The sequence below is a fragment of the Buteo buteo genome, chromosome 19 (assembly GCF_964188355.1).
Source record: "Buteo buteo chromosome 19, bButBut1.hap1.1, whole genome shotgun sequence".
Lineage (NCBI taxonomy): Eukaryota > Metazoa > Chordata > Aves > Accipitriformes > Accipitridae > Buteo > Buteo buteo.
In genome coordinates, this window is record NC_134189.1 from 2,678,590 (window position 1) to 2,700,885 (window position 22,296).

A 22,296-nucleotide genomic window follows, 5' to 3' on the forward strand; every position below is an offset into this window, starting at 1 on the left:
AGGTTCTGCCCCTTCGGAGGCTTCGAGAAGAGCGGACAGCTTCACGGGTGGAGGTTGTCCTTGTTCAAGAGGGTACTGGCTGCGGTGGGAACGATTTGGGAGCCATGGGCCGCCGGCTCATCCATGGTCTTTCTGGAGCCGCAGTCTTCCTTGTCAGCGTGACTCTCTTCTCCGTGCGGCACCGTGGGGCTCAGGAAACGACTCGGTACCCAGGGCTCGGGGAAGGGGTTTCGGAGAAGCCAGAGCAACGGAGCAAAGCGAGCCCAGAGGGAGGCGGTGGCAGGGAGCAGAGGGACCTGCAAGTCCGTCCTCCGGAGGGATACAGGACTGAGGAACGCCTGACGCTCGGGGACATTTTCATAGCCGTGAAGACAACCAAGAGATTTCACCAGAGCAGGATGGAGCTGCTCCTGGACACGTGGATATCGCGGGCCAGAGAGCAGGTGAGCGCGTGGATTCGGACTAGAGAGGGGGGGTTTGGTAATGGGGTGTCGGTGGTGGTGGGGGATAAAGGCCAAAGGAAGGGGAGGCTGGGCACTGCGATCCCCCCAGTACTTTGCCTCGTTTTCCCTAATTCTCACTTCTGTTCATGTTGAAAGGGGGATGCTACCCAGCAAAATCTTTCACCCATAGCTGGTTCCTGGGAAAGGCTGGCAGAGAGGATGAAGAGCTTGTGTGGGCTCTTCCCGTGAAGGCTGGGAGGACGGGTGCTCTCAGCAGGCATCACCTGCCCCTAACCTAAGCCCGACTCTTTCAGCTTGAGGTGCAAGGGATTTAATTTCCTTTTTTTTTTTTTTTTTACCCAGTAACACCAGGGGTCGCAGACTGCCTGGGCCGCACCAGACTGAGAGCACAGACCGTCCTGGGTCTGTATGAAATGGTGGCTTTCCACCTCCTATAATGCCACGGGTTTGCTAGGTTTCGAGCCGAGTGGCTCCCCTCGGCCCTCCACCAGGATGCCCGCATTGCGCCTGGGCACCCTTCGCCCCGGGACGGTGTGGTGCAGCGAGGCAGGAGGGGCTGGAGGACCTCCTGGGGTACAGCAGGGGTGTTTGCAGCCCAGTGAACTCCCCAGCGCATCGGCACAATCCGTGCCTTGCTTTCTTGGGCAGATCCCCTCACGCGCATGACCTTGAAGTGATGTGGGTGCATACTTGATTTTTTTTAAATTTTTTTTTCTAGCTGTGGGTCTGATGTTTCCACCCTTTGCTAAAGCAAGAGTTTGGAGAGTTTCCTTCCCGTTAGAGGAACTGAGGTGGGCCACCACATTGGCGGTGCTGTGCAGACTGGCTTACTGGTGGGCAGAAGTACTCCCCAGAGCCCCGGTACTTCTCTCCCTCCCTCGCAGAGCTGCTCCTCAAGAAAGAAGAAATCCTGGGGCTGCCCCCAAAGGGTGGTGGGTTTTTTTTTTTGCCTCTGCCTGTGTGTGACGGGCACCTAGAAGACAAATTCAAGCCTCGGCAAAGAAGGGGGACGGGGGCGGAGGTATCGGGTAGGAGAGCGCTTGAAGCAATGCAGGGTTTTCTGGGTAAGGGTGGTTTTCCACTTCATGGTGCTGCAACTGTCTGGTCTGCTGCGGTCGTCACAGGAAGCCGTGTCCTATTTTGAGCACGCTGCTTCTCCTGCCTGCGTGTCCCTCTCGGCATCTGAGATGCCCTGCTTCCTCCTCCAGATGCACTTCTCCTCTCCACCTGACCTCAGCCCAGCAGCTCTTTGGAGAAACCAAACCCAACCGCATGGCTGCACTGGCATGAAGCTATTGTGATTGGGGCTTTTGGAGTGGGTTTTTAAGGAGCGGCTCACATTTTCCTCCACGGGCGTTTGACAAACAGGCGCCTGGCCATTCCGCTGGTGACAGGAATTAGATATTAGCTCCGCAGGTTCACCTGACCCTCTCTGTTTGGCAGGCAAACGATGTCCAACCCTGGGAAGAGGTGTTGAATTTTCCATGCTGCTGCCAGCCTCTAGGAAAGCTTCACAGACTGAGCAGGAGAATAGGAAGGAAGGGTAGAGGGGGAGCGTCAGTCATTTTTAAACAAAGTGTTTTTTCGTTGTTATAAATTTTTGTTGCATGCTCAGTGTTTTCCTCCCCACTCCTCAATTTTCCATGTTTTTCTTCTCTTTGTTTGTACTAAATGGCTTTGAGGGCAGTGGAGCGGGGGCGGGGAGGGAGGTAAGGAGAAGTACATGAAAGCCAAAAGCCTTTTTTTTTTTTTTTAAATATACTGCTGCTGAAGGGTTTTTTTTGGAGGTAGGAGAAAGGGTTAGTTTTGAAAAATTGACAATATAGAAACCTTGCTTAGCAAAAAAAAAAAAGCGAACTCTCAATTTGCAAAGGACATTTAGTTGTTGTGGGGTCAGGGATAGGGCACCAGCCCTCCTATTACTGAGCCTTTATGGAGAGCCATAGGCTTTAAGAGCCAGTCTCAGAGCAATTGCCTCCTCCCAGGGCTGCCCCACCGTCTTGCTGTCTCGCTTGCCCTTACTCACGGCTGGGGACCGTATCGGTGGGTCCTTCTCTGCAGGTGGCCAGCGGGGAAATTTTAGCAGCTGACCGTGCTGCTGATGCCAAGCCTGGTTTCAAAACTGATTACCTGCATGGTGTCCTCCTGGAGAAAGCAACTCAGCACAGGTCAGGCTTAGGTGACTGCAACAGGAGGCAGGAACAGCTGTGGTTTTTATGGCTAGGACAGACTGTATGGGAGCCAAATTAAAAGTCCTCTATGTTGGACTCTGTCAGGGTAGTCAATAAGAGAGAGAGATATTCTCCCTGCAACTGCGCTGTTTAGACAGAAGAGAAGATATGCAGCTGGTGGGAGGTGGGGAAGGGGAAGTGCGAGGTGGGCACTCTTCGCTGGACCATGCTCTGCCTCTTGAGAACTGCTCCACGACAAACTTTCCATTTGAGCTTGGTGGGGAAGTCATTTCAGCAAAAGGCCTTTTCCTCAGTTAAGGTTTCTCGTCTAAACAGAAGTGTTGGTTTTGATGATTGTTTAGACTGGGCAGCATCTTGGAGTGGCTTACATTCTTGGCCCCAGTAGTTTTGACGGAGATTAGTCTAGGTTTCTGGTCTGAAATGGCATTTTTTTTTGGTAATGTAAACTAATTCTAGCACCTCCCCTCCTTTCAGAAACCCAGACATCTAACCGATTGAAATGAAACCTTTGAATGTCCCATCCTGAACTGGCTTTCACATTTTCAGTGATGCAAACACACCACAGATTTTGAATTCTTTCTCTGGACAGGACACAACAATAACCCTGCTGAAGTGTTTGCATTTTGGAGGGGGTTTCTTCCCAGAGAAGTGATACCCCGGGAGCCTGGGAGATGAACGTGGCCCTGGATTGTCAGATTCCACGTCTTTATTCACTTTTCCTAATTTTTCTTCTGGACTCTGTTAGTATGGACAACAGCGGCTGGTGTCTCCTGGAGAAAGACCTGTGTAACTAGGCCAAATGGTCCCCAGGCAGATTTTTGGCCAGGGCTCTTGTGTCTCTCTCCCATCCCAGCCATCGTGTGCAGCTTTGCTGAGGGACACATGGCGATGGTCACTGGGATGCCGTTCCAGGTTGCCCACTCTCAGGGACATGAGGGATGGAGAGATCAGGATGCAGGCAGCTGCCTGTGCTATTGTGATTTCCTTCAGGACAGAGCCAGGACACATAGTCCAGCATCTCTGGAGTACTGTAGCCAGGTATGCATGGAGGTCAGAGTTTGGGAGAGCCAGAGAAATCAGATTTGCCTAGTGCCCACACTCATACCCCCCTTTTTGCAGTTATTTTGGACAGACTGGTCTTCCCCATGGCGACAACGTTCCTTCATCTTTGGGTTCCCACAGAAACATGTTAGGTGTCTGCAAAAAAAAAACATTTCCTGCCTTGCATCAAGAGGAAAGTGGGAACCTTGGAATATTTTCACAAGTAGAAAATCTGGGGAAAGATGCAGATTCCTATTCTAAGTCAATCAGATAGGATGTTTATTAGACACATGACTTCTAGTCAGTTTTATTTCTGTAAGCAAGTCATTTCCAGCAACAACATTTCTGTTTGTTTTGAAAATGTCAGAAAGTTTCAAGGGTTTCAGAATTTCTTTTCTTAAGATGAATTATTTGTCATAGTGGAAATTTCTGACTCTGAAACGCTGGTGAGGGAAATCCCATGCCGCCGACAATCCCTGCCTTGCCTGAAGGTTGTGATATGGTCCCCTGACCCAGAGCGACTCCTTTACCTGAGACTTAGCTTATTGCTTCTTGTCCCGTGATGACCTTGAAAGTGGTTTTAACTAAGAGACTTTACCGGTGGGGTGGGGTAGGAATGTGTGCATGGCCCGTTGCTGCAGCTCAGCTGTTGGAGGGTAATTTGCCAAGCCGCTGTAGCACGTACGTCTGAGATCATGAAACCACCCTGCTGTCTCTGCTCGAGCCAGGTGGTCTCTGAGGGTCCTTCACTGCCGCCTTTTCAGGTGCAGAACATTTCTCTTGCCACGTCCTCCTGATGGGGGCATATCTCCCAGTTGCTGGGTGGGCGTGGGGAGATGTAGAGACTTGTGTCTCCTCCCCAGAGCCTTTGGGAGCAATGACAGCTCCTGGAGCTGTTGTCTGCCTGCCTTGTCCCCTTTGTCCCTGCCCAGGTGCTGCATTTAACCAGCCTGTGGGCAGCTGGTGGAGAGACTGTTTATGGCTCACGACTCCTTTTTGATTTCATGAAAGCTCATTTTCTGCCTGAGGAAAGCTTTTCTCCACTAGCCTTGATCCCCGCCTGGCCCTGAAGAGGGGGGAGATGTACCACATAATGGCAGAAAGGGAGATTAGAGAGGCCTGGGGGTGGAGGAAGAGGAGGAGGAGGCGGCGGGAAGCGGCAGGGGGCTGTGCACACTTAACACACAAACAGATGTTCTCCTTTTAACCCAAGCATCATTCAACCACGGTGCTTTCGTTTTTCTACCACTGACACTTAAGCCAGGGCTCCCTCACCCCCTCACTCGGTGTTGTGGGTCCCCTTCTCTCTGTTCCCAAGGTGGTGGTGGTGGGGGGGGAATTAAAGCCACACAAACCCTGACGATTGTGCCACGCAGGAGGGGGGAACATGGTCATCCATCTGCTCAACTGCTGCCTGGGAGGGGAGCATGGCAGCAGAGGATGGAGTGGGATGACCACGGCGAGCGTGTCCAGCTGCAGGGAAGAAGAGGGGGGTGACCAGGACCAGCACCAGCTCCAGCCCTGAAAGTAACCTCCTTTCCTCATTTCCCCAGACCTACGTCTTCACCGATGAAGAAGACGACGCCCTGAAAACGAGAATGGGTAATGACCTGACCTATAACACCACCTCCCCCCGCCTTCAGCCTCTGAACTGCTACGGCCGTGGGAAGGTGTCCAGCGTGAAGTCTGGCTTTCCTAGAACAGCGCTGCCTCTTGAAGGCCACCTCTCACCATGTCCCATGGGAGGACCCCAAGCCGCAGCGGTGATGATTCGGTTTACTTGGCTTACCCCAGGGCCTGCAGGCAACCGGAGGCAGGGTGCTGTCTGCCTTAAAGCACCCATGGGTGGAAGCAGCCCATGAGAGAGCCCTTCAGCCCCCGCACCCTGGCTGGCAGTGGGCAGGGTGGAATTGCGGTTGGCAGGTGTCCTAGTCTTGGCCAAGATGCTTGGCTTTCTCCAGGTTTTATCTCCTGGTACGGGGCAGGATGGAGCCCACTTCACCGCAGGCTCAGATGCATGTTTGGGGGGTCGTGAGGTGGTTGGCTGTGAACGAACCCCCTTCCGTCCTGCCCAGAGGTCCTCCCTGTGACCGTGCGAGGTGGGCTGGCCCCGAGCCACAGCTTTCTCTCTCCTGGCAGGCGACCACGCGATCTTCACCAACTGCTCTGCCGAGCACAGCCACCTGGCCCTCTCCTGCAAGATGGGCGCCGAGTTCGATGCCTTCTTGGCCAGCGGCAGGAGGTGAGGCAGGGCTGCCGTGGGGGGACCCCTGAGAGCAAGAGGTACCCTTCTTACCCCAAACCTCTTGTGGTTTTTTTTTTTCCCATCTCCCCTCAGCTGGTTTTGCCATTTGGATGACGACAACTACCTGAACCCTTGGGCTCTCCTGAAGCTCTTGTCCTCCTACTCTGCGACGTGGGACGTTTACCTGGGGAAACCCAGCCTGAACCGACCCATCCGGGCCTCCGAAATGCTGCCAAACAACCAGACGGTACAGCCCATGGTGGTGGTGTGGGGGCCAGTGGGTTGTTTTTAGTGCTCTGGCTCATTGGTTGTAGATGTACCTCAAGGAGAGACAGGTCCCAAGAGCAACAGGCAACAGCTGAAAACTCACCAGTCTTGTCTGAACATGGTTGTAGGTGTTGACTCAATCCGATCTACCTAGGGGAAGAGTCCCATGTTGCTGCTGCACCTTTGGGTACCAGTCTGCCAGGACATAAGCTTGCCTTGGGCAGCCCACCTGCTGCTGCCAGCAGGAACTTGGCCGCTCCAAATATAAGGAGGTCAAAATCCATGCTGTACTGCTGGCAAGTCCTTCTTCTGGGCAGCAGGCAGGGATCTGGGGCAACAATAGGGCTGTGTTTATCCTGGCATCAAAGCTGGGTCTCCAGCATTCCCATCTCAGGGAGTATGGTATTGTTTGAGCCTCTGCCATTGATTTTCTCTGCTGTTTCTCTCCAGAAATCTGTGCGCTTCTGGTTTGCCACAGGAGGGGCTGGGTTCTGCATCAGCCGCAAGCTGGCAAGCAAGATGGTGCCGTGGGCCAGGTGAGCTGTGCAGCTGGTGAGTATGGGAGCCTTTGGGATGAGGAACACGGCTGCGCATTAATTCCTGGCCGTGTGAGATCTGGATTTGTGTATGTGGTGTTTACAAGGATGTTTGCAAGGGTGCAGAGTGCCACATGCTACACATCTACAAGCATGTGGGACTGGAGGAAGGATGTAGTGGGTGGGTTTGCCATCTGATTAAAAAGAGGCAAGAGCAGGCATGTCAGCAACCATGGTCAAAGGATGACAAACTCCCCCCTCCCCAACTCCTTTCAGCTCTTGGTTATTCCCCCATGCTCCTTCCCATCCCTTTCAGCTTCCTCTGACTCTTTTCCTAAATGCTTTCTCTCTCTGCCTATCTCCTCTCCCCTTAATCTATCTCTTTCCAACCTCCTGTACACCCCTCTTGAGTTAATTTCCCATTCCCCCATGCCAAACCCTCTTCAGCTTCATTACAGTGGCCACTGTCATTTCCTCAGCTTGGTGCATGGAGAGCAGAAGTAGGTCCCAGGGTCTTATGTTAGCCCAGCCTACAACAAGATGATGTTTTCCATGATGCCCTAGGTTATATCACAGGCTATATGCACATATGCTGAAAGGCAATGGCTGCGCCAGCCTTAACAAGATCTGTGCATACCCAGAAAGACAGATCTGATCCACACCATGTGGCTGGTTCAGCTGAAGCCCATGATATGTATTTTATGGTAGACCCAGACAGGAGGATCATCTATGATCTAGGGTAAAATGAAAGTGGTGTGGATAGATAATGCCTAACCTGGTGTAAAGTCTGCTACTACTGCGTTAAAATGCTTAAAACACGTTTGAACTTGATGAGGGGTGTTATAGTAGACAGTGCTTCATGTTGTGTGGCTGCTTCTAGCTACAGGAGCCTTAAAACGGGGTTTAGCCTGTCATCAAAGGATGGCCAAGCGTGTGGTGTTATGTTAGAGTGGAGCCATGGATGGCTTATTCAAGCTGCACCGGACTGTCCTGTTTCTTCTTCCTCTTGGTACTGGCCATGTGGTCCCACTGTTTCTCTTGTGCTGGTTTGTCTGACCCCCTCAGGGATTCAGTGCAGCTCACCAAGCAGGTGGAAAAGTGACTTGGCAAAGTCTGCCGGCTCTCTGCATCAGCTCACCGAGGAGCTGGGTACGTGTCAGGGGCAGCACCTGACAATTGGTGGGACAGCATGGCTGGCAGCGGTCAAAGAGCAAACGCATTCCCACATCTTTGCAGGTGGAACTCAGGGATTTCTTGCCTAGTTCCAAGATTTACTCTGGTTTGCAGTTAAGTCCATTTACCTCCCACCCAAGTGGATGCCTATATCCCCCCTACCCTTTTCCTAACCCACGCGACCCGACTGTCTTCCAGTGGCAGGAACTTTCTGAGCACTTCAGAGCTCATCCGCCTGCCGGACGACTGCACCGTGGGTTACATCATTGAGTGCAAAGTCGGCGGGCAGCTGCTGCCCAACGCGCTCTTCCACTCCCACCTGGAGAACCTGCAGCTCATCCCTCCCTCTCGGCTCACGCAGCAGGTGAGGAGGGGAAATGGAGCACGAGGGAGAAGTGGAGGGGAGCTCACAGGCACGTTGTTCCATTGCTGGCACTGACGTGGATTGAATCAATTGTCTGCTCTTTTGGGGAGGCTTTCCTGACAAATGCTTCTTTGAAATAAGGAGCAGATGTTGCCCGCAGCACAGATGCCAGTCACAGTGCCTGTGGGGTCAGTGGTGGGGAGCACATGTATGGGGAGAAATGGGAGGATTAAGGGCATCCACGGGGGAATGTGGCACAAGGACAAGCAGAAATGGTGATTGACTGGGGAAGGGGCTTTGACATGGCACAGTGTCTGCCTTGCGTGGAGAGATAACAAGGGGTGTAGGGGGCTTGGAGAGGAAAAGGACCAGCACAGTGGACCATTATGGGAAGGAAGACAGGAGAGATGTGGAAGGCAGAGGCCAAGCCAGCAGAGGAGGAACCAGAACGGGAGCTTCTGTCACCCAAAGCAAGTTCCTTGCTCCTCAACTCACCTCGTCCTCCCTGCTCCTTTCCCACCGCCCCTCTTTGCAGGTCACCCTCAGCTACGGTGTCTTTGAGAACAAGCTCAATGTAATTGAACTCAGAGGTCCCTTCTCGCCCCGAGAGGATCCCTCAAGGTACGGGTGCTGCTGTGGTGTGAGCCCCCAGACAGTAGGCTGGGAGGGGGAGGCAGCCAAATGGGGGGCAGGAGGTCTGGAGTGAGGGACAGAGAACTTGCAGTCACAAGGCTTGTTGGGTGAGGGCATTAAGCTGAGCATTAAGCTGTTTGTGAAGGCTTATAAACTTTGCAAACGTTTTTGGACGAGTGGGAAGAAAAGGAGTATCGAAACATTTTATTTGGACAATTCCTGAGCCAAAAGTATTGTCGTTTATTTCACATTTTGAGACTGAACAAGCTAACCTTTTACTTCTGGGACAGGAACAGAAATGTTTCTTTTAAACACAGCAAAGGAAATTTTGCTTGCTTTTTCATTTTTTGTTTTGCTGAGAAAACTGAAGGGAAAAAAGAAAAAGCTTCACTTCAGGCTGACTGCAAACAAAAGTGTTCTTTGATTTACCTTCTCTGCTTTGAGTGAACAAACCTAAAGTTGTTATTTGCAGAGCACGGGTAGGAAGCTCCTGGCTGGAGATAGCAGGGGTGGGAAGCAGCTAGGTGATGAAAAGAGCATCAACAGAACCACGGAGCAGGGCCTGGTGCGTGCCCATCTCCCTGTTTACGATCAGGGTGAGCCATGGGCTTGGGCTACATGGGCCAGAGCTGCATTCAGATGTTGGAGGGAGTCTTGGCTGCTTAGCTTTGCTGAGAAAAGACATCTTGAGGTGAACAGCCAGTCCTGGAGCTCTGTAGTGCAGGGCGGGCGCCTGATGTGGGATGGGACGTGAGGAAGAAGTCTTCCATTCTCCAGCTGTGTACTGGTGTAAAAACTGCCACCTGACCTTTTTTCGCTCTTTCCCCAGCAGGTTTCGATCACTCCACTGCCATCTTTATCCTGAGACCTCCTGGTGCCTGCAGGCTGTTGGCTGGTGATGCCTGAGCCTCAGCTACAGTGGGTCCTGGTGACATCCCTTCACCTTGTGTGTGTAGGGGGTGGGACACTGAAGCAGCTTGGTGCTCCCAATTTCCCCTTTTCTGTGGTGGTCTTGGGGCTGTGTGATGGCTTTTTTGGTCCTTGCTGAATACCAGTGACTCAGGACAAGAGACAAGATCTGTCCCAAAGATGGATAACGTGGGCTGGGCACACGGATGGGCTTCCCATCTGTGCTGGGATACGGGCAAGGGATGGGAGCAGTATCCCTGAGCAGATCAAGGACTGGGTAGTGACTGCTGGGCACCTGGGTAGAGATGGATTCATCTGGAGTAGAAAGGCCCTGGGTATGGGTAACCAGTGCCCAACTGAGGATGGCTGATAGCATGTCGTGGCTCCAGCCTCTCTGAGCAGGTCCTCTTCCTCCATAACTGCCTGTGCTTTCCCCACCACCCACTCTTCCCAGCCGCAGACCCTTGGCTGAATCTCTCCTTAGGCAAGGTGATAGAAATGGAAAATGTGACCATTTCTGTGCTGAAGGAGTGCTGGAAAAGTGTAGTGCTTGCTCAGCAGAGGGGGAGATGGGCAGGAGGTACAAAGAATCAGGGATTCTCTCCCTCTGTCAGGACAAAGGAGGGGGTATGGGGTGGGGGAGCCAGGAGGAGCCAGACCGAGATGAGGATGGTTTCTGCACTGAACATTGAAGGCTTGATCTTGGATTGCCCTGCATTATTCCTCTCTTTTTACCTTCTTGATATGGGGTCAGGATAATCTCTTGCTCTAATTACCAACCTGTCGTCTGAGATTAGACTCCAACTCCTACCTGTGAGAGAGGAGACATAAAGGATTAGAACTGGCTGAAAGAGAGGAGAAAGGAAGAGATGGAGAAGGAGCGCTCAGGAGCGGATTAGAGGTTACAGCTTTATAATCTTCTCTGTGCCCTGACCAAAAAAAATTAAGTCATGAAGGAATGGAAACAGCAAGGCAAAGAGCTTTTTATCTCTGCATTTCTTTCCTCCAGATGCTAAGAGCAGCTTTCTGCCTTCCTGCTGTCCCTGCTGAGCGCAACAGGGGGAAGGAGCCGGCCCAAATAGGTTACAAGCTTTCTCGCATGTTTGCGGAGAGTCCTTTGCTCAGGACAGAGCCTGGCACAGAAGCTGGGTGATTCTGCTTGCTGGGGAATGAACTTTGGCACCATTTTGTCCTTAACCTAACCATGGTTAAATGGCTGGGGGAGAGCATTGCAGGGAAAGCTGGAAAGCAAAGAGGCTGTTCTAAATGGCAGGTGGTGCCACAAACAGGTATTTCTCTTTCAAAAGCGTTTCAAAACACACTGCTGGGCTCTGTGAAAGATTCCTGTAATCTCCAGATGAAAGGACAAACGCCCTTTCTCTGAAGAGCGTCTCAGCTTTGATGCTGCTGATGTGACTAAGCCTGCTGCTGGTGGGCTGGAAGAGCCAAGGGCAACTATCATTGTGCCTCTATCGTTTTGAAAACTGGCCACCTTGTTGCCTCCTCCAACCCCCCCCCCCCCGCAAGCACCAGCATCTCCTACACAGCACACACGAGGTTTAAAGGAAAGGCATCAGAAAGACCTTTCACCTCTGCAAAGGGGGATCTAGAAATGAATGAGCACTTTAGTTTCTGGCAAAGCAGAAAGCAGGAGCCTGTAGATCTATTTTCCAGCCTGGTGGTTCTTACTGGCATTTAACCAGCTTTGTGAAGCAGCAGAGAGCCTTGCTTTCTTCTCTTGCACAACATGCCTTTGAACTGGCCAGCTGATGCCAATGACCATTCCTTGAGTCGTGCAAAGCACTTGGCTCACACCAAGCTATGTGCACCTAGGAACCATGCGGCTCAAAACAGAGACACCCAACTATTGGAAGACAGATGCAGCATAAAGAAGTCCTGCCCCACAGGGCAAAAGGTTTGGTTTGAATTCAACCAGAAGATGAAAAATGCTACCATGAGAAGAAATGAGAGTCTTCAAGGGAAATCTACACTACCCGGATATCTTCTTTTTTTCCCCATTCAAACTTTCAGCTGTTGTTAATCGAGACTTTGAGTTAAAAAGCCAGTCCTATCTGTAGATGTCCTGATGACAGCCAAAGCAAAATGCGATTCATGTGCCCAGAGAAGGAGAAGAAAGTGGTTCAGCAGCTTCACTTCCCTGGGGAAAAGCAAAGCAGAGAAACTGGAAGCCTGCTTTGGACCCTGGCCTCAGCTGGTCTGAATTGACCTGGTGACTTTTGCATGGCTGAAGATCAGATGTTAATGGGTTGAGTCCTTGAGTGGCTGCATGGGGACTGGTTTAAGACTGGGCTTCATTGCTGGAGTGGTTAAGTGCCACTTCTGTGGAAAATGTCTTGTCTCATAAGGAAACCGAGAACAGATGAGGAGATGTCTGGGGCAGGGCATCTCTTGGGCTGTAGAGAAACAAATGACAGAAATGTCCTGTTATGCCTGTGACGACAATGCGCTGGAAAGAAAATAGCTTCTCGGAGTCGGCAAAAGAAACCAGGTTTTCTCTAAGAACAGAGAGACAGCTTAAGGGGACGTTCACCACATGAAATCTGATCAACGTTAAAACCTGAGTTAAAATTAGTTTCAGGAATGGTTCCTGCCCCTGGGGCTTGCTGTCAGATGTTGTGGTTTTACAGTCTCATTTTCCTAGTATATTAAAATGTTTGGCTGCTTGGGAAAATGAGAAACAACCTCACGTGAAACTTTTCAGGGGACTGTCTTTTTTTATTCTCTTTCATGATTTTCTGATGTAACAGTTAAAGTTTTTGGAAAGGTTCCACTGGGTCTATTAAATATTTTTTTCCTTTCTCTATTTCTTTTTTTATCTCTCTCTCTCCCTTTCTCTATCTCATGCTCCCTTTTCTCTCCAAAGCAAAAAAAATCTCTCCCAAGAACTAAAAAGGATGGAGATGTGGTCTTTATATTTTACTGGGAAAAATGGGGTCAAAGGTGTTGGCATGACCCCGCTGTTGTACAACATTAAGTGTAGTTCAAGTTTTCAAGTACAGAGACCTCTGCCTGCCCAACACCATGGCAACCAAAGCTATTAATGATGTTTAAGCTGTATACTGAAGATTCAGAAAAAGGAGAAGGAGGGGAAAAAAAGCAGTTACAGTATTTGAAAGGTAAAGTATTAAGTGAGGCTTTCATGTTAACAATATCCTTTCTTTACTTTCCCCTTAGCTGTGAAGAATTTTTATAAGGAAACCCCTATTTGACAGTGCAAAAAAAATGCTAATGACTATAATTTCTTTAGGGGAAAAGAGAATTTAGTTGAAATAGGTGGGAAACTGCAGTTGTTGCTAAAGACTTGAAGCGGAGAGGGAAGAATAGCAACGCTAGACAATGTTTCTGTCTCTGGTGCCAACTCCTCTTAACAGCTCTGCTGCTGAAGAAAAACAGATTTCTAAGCCACTGTGGGATTTACCCAACTCTTCCCCAGATCACAGCCTTCAGCTCTCTCCCCAGGCCTCTTGCTAAAGATGCAGCCTTCAAAAGATGAGCAGTTTATTAGACAGAAGCCAAAAGGTGAGAAATAGGAACAGGAAGAAATGAGATTGGAAGGAAAGAAACCACCAAGCAAGGCCTTGGAGGAGAGCATGGGAATTTCAGCTGTGCATTGAAAGTGCTGTTTGGGAGCTGCCCAGCTATAGTGGGAAAGGGGATGTTGCCTGGAGCTGCAGCTCCAGATATTTTTGCGATCAGGACAGTTGTAGCCCACCACTGCCACAGAGGATGCCAGCCTGTGAGTCAGAGTTCTCCTTGGAAGAGGTGAGGTCAGGTTGGTTGGCCCTGAACCGCCTCTTCTTTTTTTTTTAAATAACACTCCAGATAAGTCAATATCTTTTCGTCCGACAGTCATACTCAAGTCCTTACAGCAGATTTGGCCTCTTAATTTCAATACTTCCTCTGCCTTTGCTTACAATGCAGGTTCTTCAGACAGCCCAGGGTGGGATCAGCAGCTCTTTTCATTAATTTATTTAATTTCTTTTTTCTTCAATCCCTGAAAAACTCTATAAGACAGCTCATTTGCCCTTTTTCCCCACAGGCCACCAGAGCTCTACACACCTGAGCACACTTCTGGGGTGGATGCAAAGGTAAAGGAGGGTGGGTGACTGTTCCATTTGGTAACTGCATGGGCACAGAGAGGCATGGACCATCCTTATGGTCTTCCTCAAGGCACCTCCTAGCAGCTGGTGCCAGAGGTGGGATCTCATACTAACTGGGACTTTCTTCTGTCCCAAATACTGCTCGGTGTATGGCTCCACTGAAGAGGATGCGAGTGTCACCATAGACATAAGCATGGCCAGGAAGAAGAGCAGCATCACAAATATAGAAATAAGTTGTGTCTGTTCTCGCCAGCTGATGCAGGAATTTTTCCTCTAGACTTTCTGCCCAATTACCTGGGAGGTTAAAGGAGTTCAGGGCTGAGCTGCTGTTGCTCAGCTGGCTTTGCCTCTTTAGGGCTGTTCCTTGATAGCCTGAGATTTTTGTCACTCCCTGTTTGATCCAGCTCGGACTCCAAGAAAGCTGGGAACTCAACTCTCTCCCTGTTTGAACAGTATGTGATTAATTACAGACCCAGAGAATGGGCTCCTTGCCTATCTCTCATGTTTAAATTGCCTTCCAGGATTTTGCTAGGCTAAGGAGCCTCTTCAGATGTTACATCTGACTGTGCCGCAGTCAAGCCTCCCTTGGTTTTGCTGTGAGCTGCATCTGGTTCATAGCGAACTTCGAGAACAAATTAAACTGAGTGCTTTGTACATGGATTTGCTGGCCCTGACCCTTCTGCCGCTGCTTGAGAAGAAGACAGTGTTGATTTTAGCAATGTAGGAAAAAGAAGTGCAACTAAGCAGGGCAACTGGATGGGGAGAGAGGCTGCTATTCTGAAGTGCTGCTTTCCCCATCCCACCCCTAGAAGTGAAGCACAGAGTGAAACTGCAGCTGGTGCCTTTGGCCAGGGTGCATCAGGTAAAGGCTATGCCATGAAATATCCAGCATTTGCACTGGCAGAGAATCCAGCAGGTGCAGTTGTGAGCCAAGGCCAGCTTGTTCTTGGTGCTGGACAGAGAAAAACGGTGCCCACCCTGAAGCACTTACAAGCGGAGACAGGCTGGGGAAGGAGGAGAGGGCTTACAGGATCGATGAGACAGTTCGTCACATCTAAGCAGGGGGAACAAGATGGTCTTTGGGACAGGGAGGGGCAGAGTTCAGGAGCAAAGATTCCTCTCCACCCAGGAATACCATGAAGCAGCAGATCTGAAGGATGGCTGATATAAGCATATGGGAAGGGAGAGGTGAGGGATGAAGAAAGTGGTTTGGATAAGAGAAAGAACAAGAACCTACATCCTCTTCATGGCTGTGTTGGCACTGATGAATGCTGGCATGAGAACCTGTACCTTGGGGCTTAGGGGTTGAACAAAAAGGGGAAAGCTGGAAAGAAAAAAGCAAGGGCTGTCTTCCCCTACACACACACTCAACACTGGACTGTGGCTTCCCACTCATGGCTATCCCAGTAGCATAGAAGGAGATGTGGGGCTTGGAAAGAGCCTCAGCCTCAGCTCTGTGCTGTGTCTTCTGCCTGGGGGGACTGCACATAACTCGGCTTTCAGGAGGACTCGGAGAAGCCGCAGACTGGGGCAATGAGCAGGATGGACGTGCTGAAAAGACTCTGCCGTCTCCTCACTGCCCCGCCTTTCCCACATCACCATTAGCTCTGGCTGGAGCGAGGCTGACTGCAGAAGCTGGCCAAGCTGCCTCTGCTTGTGATGGTGTTTCTCCTAGTGTGCAGGGGAGAACGCTCCTCTCCAGGCTCTTTGACAGGCTGTTTCCCAAAGGCATGGTGTGGGGTGCAGACAGACGATGTCTCGGTGCAGCTGGTGGGGAAAGCAAGGCCCCTCCATACCCCCCTCCCTTTCCCCCAGCATTCAGCTAGTGTTGGACGGTGTCTGTTTTTAGCAAAAGTCTCAGAATCAACAGCTGAGCTGATTTTCCAAAGGGACATATAAAACAAACAGCCTGCCATCTGCTCTATTGTCCTGGAATAGCGGCTTGGAGGGTGGGGGGGAGAGGGAAGGAGAGGAATGAGGGGAATGAGAAATGGAGGTGGGGGAGAGGTTGGGAAGGAGGGGGAGTGGAAGAGAGGAAAAGGCAGAAAGGGGAGGCAGGGAGGTCATGCAGTGGGGAGAGGAGGGTGAAGGTGGAGACCGAGGGGAGAGAGATAGAGAAGGAGGTAAAGAAAAAGGAGATCTGTGTGAAAGCAGGGCTGTGGTGAGGGGAGAGGACCAGAGACAGGCATGGGGGCAAACAGGGCTTGTTTGGGATCACCCTGGCTGGATCCTCATCAGTGCTGCGAGCCACAAGGGCAGGCACCTCCAGCACCCCTCTCCTTGCTGAGCCAGAGCCTGACCGCAAAAGAAACAAACTGGACTTAGTGGCCTGGATAATCACTCCCCTTCCACCCACACAGCCATGCCTGCTTGCCTGCTGTACACCCCCCCGCTCCGCGTTGGCTTTTATTGAGTGCCGCAGGGCAGGGATTGAACTGCAGGTTTGGCAGCAGAGTAAATAACAGCAACACTGGCCTCTCCGGCCCGGGGGGGGAGGAGGGCTGGTTTTAATCAAAGTTAAATAACAGTCAGTATTCTCTGACCCTTAATCCAATTTCCTAGAACTGGAGAATAATGTTCCAACTTAGACACGTGGCACTGGCCCACAGGAGAGGGATGGCTACTCAGCCAGCCAGCTGCTGGGCACAGCACAGCCGAGGAGAGCAGAACTGGGGGAGATGCCGTAAGGCAGGTAGGTCATCCCGGCTGGCCTGGGACTATGCTGTTCTGACTCTTCCTGGTGCATTTTCCTTTGTTCAGTCATCCCAAAAGATGGGGCTGGCTTGCTGGCAGGCAGCACATCCCCATGAATTGTGGGCCCAGTTGATTAAAGGTTCTCTGATTTGCGCTGCTGACAGGAGACTTGGGACCCAGATAATGCCCCACATCTGCACCCCTGAAGGGCATTCTGCCTTCCACGGTGACCTGGGAATGGCGATTATGAAGTCGTGCTTGCTGTTGTATGGTCATGACAGGAATCACTATGGGCTCCTGCTACATGTTAAGTGTGAGCAAGACTTCAGTGTTGGAAAGAATTGGTTGTGTTGTTATTAGTCTGGTAAACACAAGGGTCTGCGTGATCAGAGAGTTGCACTCTGACTTGGTCACATATTAGAATCACAGGGTTAAGGAGGTGATGTTATTGAGCTATTGGGAGGTTATCTGGTCCTGCAGCAGGCCAGCCACTTTACACCCCTTCTGTCAGATGTTTTTCCAACCGACTTTTAAAACATGTTGTTCCAGTTGAGACTATAGCTGTCAAATTGGAAAACCAGGTTGCTGGTAATAAAGCACTGGTACAAGGTTGATCTCAGAAAGACAGGTTTGTTCTGCAACTCTGTGCCAACAACGATTTGTAGATGCCCATGGAGCAACTCTGTTAGGTTCTTGGGCACTGCTTTCTCCTCTGTGGGGCAGCCGATTTGCAATTCTCTGGAACAAAAATGGCCTGGTGAGGCCAGGATGTGTTTGGAAAAAGGCAGAGACACATACTAGAGCTGAGGGCAGAGGAAGCCAGCTCCCTTCCAGCCCTTTCATTTTGCAAAATGACCTGGCAGTCCACAGTAGGGGCTTGAGCTGCTGTGGAGACAGAGCACCTGTCCACCCTGTGGGTGGACCATGGTTTTAAGACCACTTTTCAGACTAAGCCTTTTGTAAGCCTCGACGCCATGGAGAGAAACGTCCTCACCAAAAGCTCCTTGGTGGCGAATGTGGCCCAACACACACACAGCACTTGTGTGACTGCCAATTCCTGGTCATACAATCTGGAGAGATCAGGTGCAGGTGGGATAGCCGAGTCCATGCTCCCATCTCAATCTCTGCTCTTCCAGTAGCAATGAGGACAGAGAGCACCCAGACACATCCAGGCTAGGAGTACTGAGAGCCAGCCCGAGGAGGAGTGAGGTCTGTCCTGCACAGAGAGGCTAAGAGGATGGCTGATCCTTACAATGACCTATCCAGACAGGTCAGAAATGCAGCTCCAGAGATACCTTATGTTCATTCAGCTCCCCAGCCACGGGCACACACTTTGCTACCAGTCATCCAGTCCTGCCCTTCGAGAGTCCAGCCCTGCCGCTGAAATTATTGGCAGGAGAGAGGAAGGGGGAAAACACCTTTTACATCTAGTTGCCCGCGTGTTTCTTTTTCCCTCGCTCAGCTCACTCCAGGAAACACACTGCTTTTGTAACTGTTAGAATTGCCGGGAATGGCCCCAGCCCTCTGTGCTGGGAAGGGGGCAGGAGGGGGAGAGGGGCTGTGGGGCCGGGGGCTGGCAGGCTCAGGTCAGCACCCTGGACAGGGACGGACCCGCCGCGCCCCTGCCTTGCCTTGTCTTGCCTTCCCCTGCCTTGCCTTTCTTTGCCTTCCCCTGCCTTGCCTTGCTTTCCCCTGCCCTGCCTTGCCTTGCCTTCCCCTGCCTTGCCTTGCCTTCCCCTGCCTTGCCTTGCCTTCCCCTGCCTTGCCTTGTCTTGCCTTCCCCTGCCTTGCCTTGCCTTCCCCTGCCTTGCCTTGTCTTGCCTTCCCCTGCCTTGCCTTTCCTTCCCCTGTCTTTCCTTTCTTTGCCTTCCCCTCCCTTGCCTTGTCTTGTCTTCCTCTGCTTTGCCTTGTCTTTCCTTCCCTTGCCTTGCCTTCCCTTCGTCTTGGTCCAGGCTGGCAGCAACCTCCTGGTATGGCACAACCCTGCTTTGGCTTGCAACCTGGACCAGCCCTTTTTTGCTCTTGCTTAAGAACAAATACACAGTGCTGTGGCTCTGTACGCAGCTGCTCTGAAGCTGTGGCTTAGATCTGGGTTATTTTTTGCAGATAAATCCTCTTTTCTATCAGATTTGACATCAGGCAATCCCTCCAGATCCCTCCCTTTCTCCCTGTCTGACTTCCCCCTTCTCTTCCCTGCCCTGTGCTCTCTTTTCTTGCATCTGTGCTCTTCCCTCTATATGCCTCCCTCCCCTTTTCTTTCCCTATAGCCAGCTCTCTGTGAATATAATTTCATCTGCTCACTTTCTGCTGCTCTGCATCTCCACATTAGTCTTCGTGTCTCCACTGCCCGCAAATGTATGTATTTTACTGCTTTCCTTTTTGTATCTCTTTTTCTCACTCCCTCTCCTGGTTGTTTCTCTGTGGTCATTTCCACAGTGCTGTGAGTTTATCAGAGAGCCCTCTCTGCCCTGGATTTCTGCATTTTGAGATCAGGTGCAAAATACCTAGTATGTGCTTGTTTTTTGGGACCCTGCTACAGCTGATGGAGCTTGGCATCCTCTGCAGGGGACTTCAGTGTTTCACACACTGCCCCTTGCCTTCCAGCTGATCTGAGGAAGAACTTTCAAGGTGGTGGAGGCAGAAAGCAATCACAGAGAAGGAATTAAAGGTACAAGCAGTCTGGGGGACAGTTGGAGTCACTGGCTGATGGATGGATGGGTGGATTGTGTAGGGCTCTCATAAAAAGCATTTCCCATATCTCAGAAGAACTCTGGTCTTTGTTTCCCTCACGTTCTGTGCCCACACAAACCAACCAGCGTAGGAATGGGGCAGAAGGCCATAGAGACCTGGAGGGAAAGAAGAAATTTGCAGAGAGTTGTAGTCAGGGCTTGTTCCAGGAATCCAGTGCGAATTACTCTCTCTCTGCTCTTCTCCTCAGAGTCCAGTCTGGGTGGCACAGGAATCATCCCTGGCTTCCCCCTGGGAGCTTTGCAAACCCTGAGATGTGCCTGAAGCAGGTCTCCAACACTGCTGCAGGACACCAGTAATGTGCGTTGACTTGTTTGGTAGGAGCTGGTACCTAGCAGGCAAGAAAACAGGCTGAGGGCTTCAGTGCTGCTTGAAAGTCATCCAGTTTGGGATAATGGGATCTCAATTTCAGTTGCAGAAAATCATTTTCATTTACAGAAGCCCAGGTAACTCCCAGCCTGACACCACTGTGGTTGGGATTTAGCCAGGGGACCATGGAGAATGGAATCCATGCCAACACCTTAGGCATCTGGATTTGAGTAGTGAGGAGAAAGGAAGGAGGTCTTGGCTGCCTTTCACTTTTTTTGGTGCCTTCTAAACCGGGAGCCCTCGTTGCAGTGACAGGCCCATCCACAGGTAAATGGACTGCAGCAGTTGGAGATTGAGTAGATGGGTCTGGAAAAACAGCAGTTGTGTTCCACCTTGCTTGCTCAGCAAGACACAGCATGGCATCCAGAAGAGCTCACAAACTGTTTGGAAGAGGCAATGGATTTTCTGTCAAGCTGGAGTTGTCCTTTGTAAAGTAACATTTACATTTTTACCAGACAAAGTTTTTCTGGCCTGTGATTCTTCCAGCACTTTGGGTTAATAGGAGCAGGGGCTGGCTCCGTGTTGTCTGTGGCTTGATATTTAGATGACTGTCAGAGGGGGACAGAGGGCAGTGGTTTCAGCAATGCTTAATGAAAGCTGAAGGAAAGGAAAGGAAAGTTTTTACTCCACTTTGGACACTATCAGCTTACTTTTTACTTTACTGTAACGAAGGCCAGGGAAGAATGATATCCACTCGCAGCTCCCTCCCTGGCAGAGAGGTGCCAGGCATGGCATTTCAAGACCACAGGCAGTCCCAGTGAGGGTGGCTACACTATGTGTTAGTCCCATGCTGCAGTCTTTCGATGGACTGCACGTCTAAGGAATTTCAATGTCTTCTTCCAGTGCAGGACACAGCACTGTTCCCCTTGCTGAGGCTGCAGGATGCCTTTGTTTGCTCCTTTAAAAAACACGCTCCTTCCCCTGGTGTTTTTTTTTTTTCCCCTCTGCTTCACTGTTTTGTAATATTTACAAAAGGCAGCTCCTGATGGAAGCACTCGCAGGGCTCAGCTGCCTACCCATGACATGTGGGAGGAAGATTCTTCTCAGGGACTCTCCCTCACATCTCTTCTGGGACTCCTCTCTGCTCCATCAGCCCCCCTGGTACTGGCATGTGCAGCCCCTCACTGCATCTCTCCCTCATAGGCCCCCAAATACCTCAACACAGCAGCCCAGTCTCAAACCCAAGCCATCTCCCTGGATAATCCAGTTTCCACTCCCTCTTTCCAACTAACAATTACCCTCAACAGTAACCAGACCTGGTATTCAGCATTTCTGCAGCACTTGCGCGTGGAAGGAGCTCGAAGAGAGCACTGCTAATTAGCTCACATCTTATCTGTCAGGTCAGTGTTATCCCTGCTTGAATGACTTCAATACCAAACCACAAAGTGACCAGCTCCACAGAGGGACCTGAACTCCTCAGATTGTAATCTTGCTTTCTCCTCTCTGCTGATAGCAATAGAAGGTCACCTCTGTAGTTCTGAGCCCAGAGATAGTGTGTCGGGTTTTTTGCTGGTGTAAATCAGCATAGATCCAAGGGACTTCAGACCCCCACTCTGTGTGCACAGTCTTGGGAGATTTCTTAGCACAACCTGGGAATCCACTGGTAGATCCGAACCTGGGTGTCCTGGGTCCGGGCAGAATCATCCCAGCCTTCCCTGCCTGTTTCGTCATGGCACATTGGGATAGACAAAACACAGGGAGATATCTGGGGGAGCTCTGGAGGAAAACCTAGGGTGAAGAATGAAGGCATGAACATCCCAGTGTGATGGAGGCTCCCAGGCACCCAGAGCAGGTGAATGGCGAGAATGTTTTGCCCCAGCTCTGTGGGGACTCCTTCAAAGTGGCCAGACCACGCTCTCCCATCACAGGCTCAACCATCTGAAGGGCACCAAGCCTAAAGGGAGAGAGTGTGCTCCTCCTCGGCCCCTTTCACCACACCTCTGCTTTTCTTGCCTCTTGGAGCAAAGCAGCACGGGATGGACTTTTCCTCCCACGGAATTGGGAATATATCCAAAAAGCCCCTGGGAGTCCCTGCCACATCTCCACAGTAACACTGGCTAAGCCTGAGAGCGATGCCTGTGCTCTCCCACTCACCCACCCTACACACAGAGCTGAACGCTGACTTTACAATCGTTTCTGTCCCCGTTTCCCCATCACGCTGGCTCCTCTGGGGCTGTGACCCAGCACTGACAGGACTCCTTGCTGCTTGTAGGTTGGGTCGTATTGCTGCTGGAGCAGTGCCCACCGTGGCGGGTTGGTGTCAGGGTCTGGCAGGGACAAACCGAGACCCAATTTTCCAGGGGTACTGGGGGGTGTGCAAAGCTTGGACAGTCCAAATAATCCAGAAATGGGGCCAGCAGAGGGCACTCCGATACCACCGCTCACCCTCCGGACCGAGCCCTCGGATGGGGAACGGGGCCACCCCCAAAGTCCTACAGCCCTTCTCCGCTTTGCCCTGGGTGTAGGAGGCAACGGGGGTCAAGGGCAGCAGCCTGCAGCCCTGCTTTCTTCGCTGTGGGAAGGGGAAGGAGAAAAAAAAA

The 22,296-nt window shown here is 51.2% G+C and overlaps 1 protein-coding gene across 1 annotated transcript; it reads left to right on the forward strand.

Annotated features, from left to right (window-relative positions):
- Window positions 1-6: 6 nt before the first annotated feature.
- On the forward strand, window positions 7-10,415 carry MFNG (MFNG O-fucosylpeptide 3-beta-N-acetylglucosaminyltransferase). Its single transcript, XM_075050888.1, has 8 exons — window positions 7-443; window positions 5,251-5,299; window positions 5,837-5,939; window positions 6,036-6,189; window positions 6,660-6,745; window positions 8,117-8,282; window positions 8,818-8,903; window positions 9,748-10,415. The coding sequence occupies exons 1-8, from the start codon at window positions 105-107 to the stop codon at window positions 9,812-9,814; spliced, it is 1,050 nt and encodes a 349-aa protein (XP_074906989.1). The 5' UTR covers window positions 7-104; the 3' UTR covers window positions 9,815-10,415.
- The last annotated feature ends 11,881 nt before the right edge of the window (window positions 10,416-22,296 follow it).

What these genes read in the sequence shown, in the direction of transcription:
- MFNG (XM_075050888.1), top strand. Translation starts at nt 105, where the DNA reads ATGGGCCGCCGGCTCATCCATGGTCTTTCTGGAGCCGCAGTCTTCCTT. An exon ending in TTCTTGGCCAGCGGCAGGAG is followed by an intron (nt 5,940 to 6,035) that starts GTGAGGCAGGGC and finishes ATCTCCCCTCAG; the next exon opens with CTGGTTTTGCCATTTGGATG. An exon ending in TGCTGCCAAACAACCAGACG is followed by an intron (nt 6,190 to 6,659) that starts GTACAGCCCATG and finishes GTTTCTCTCCAG; the next exon opens with AAATCTGTGCGCTTCTGGTT.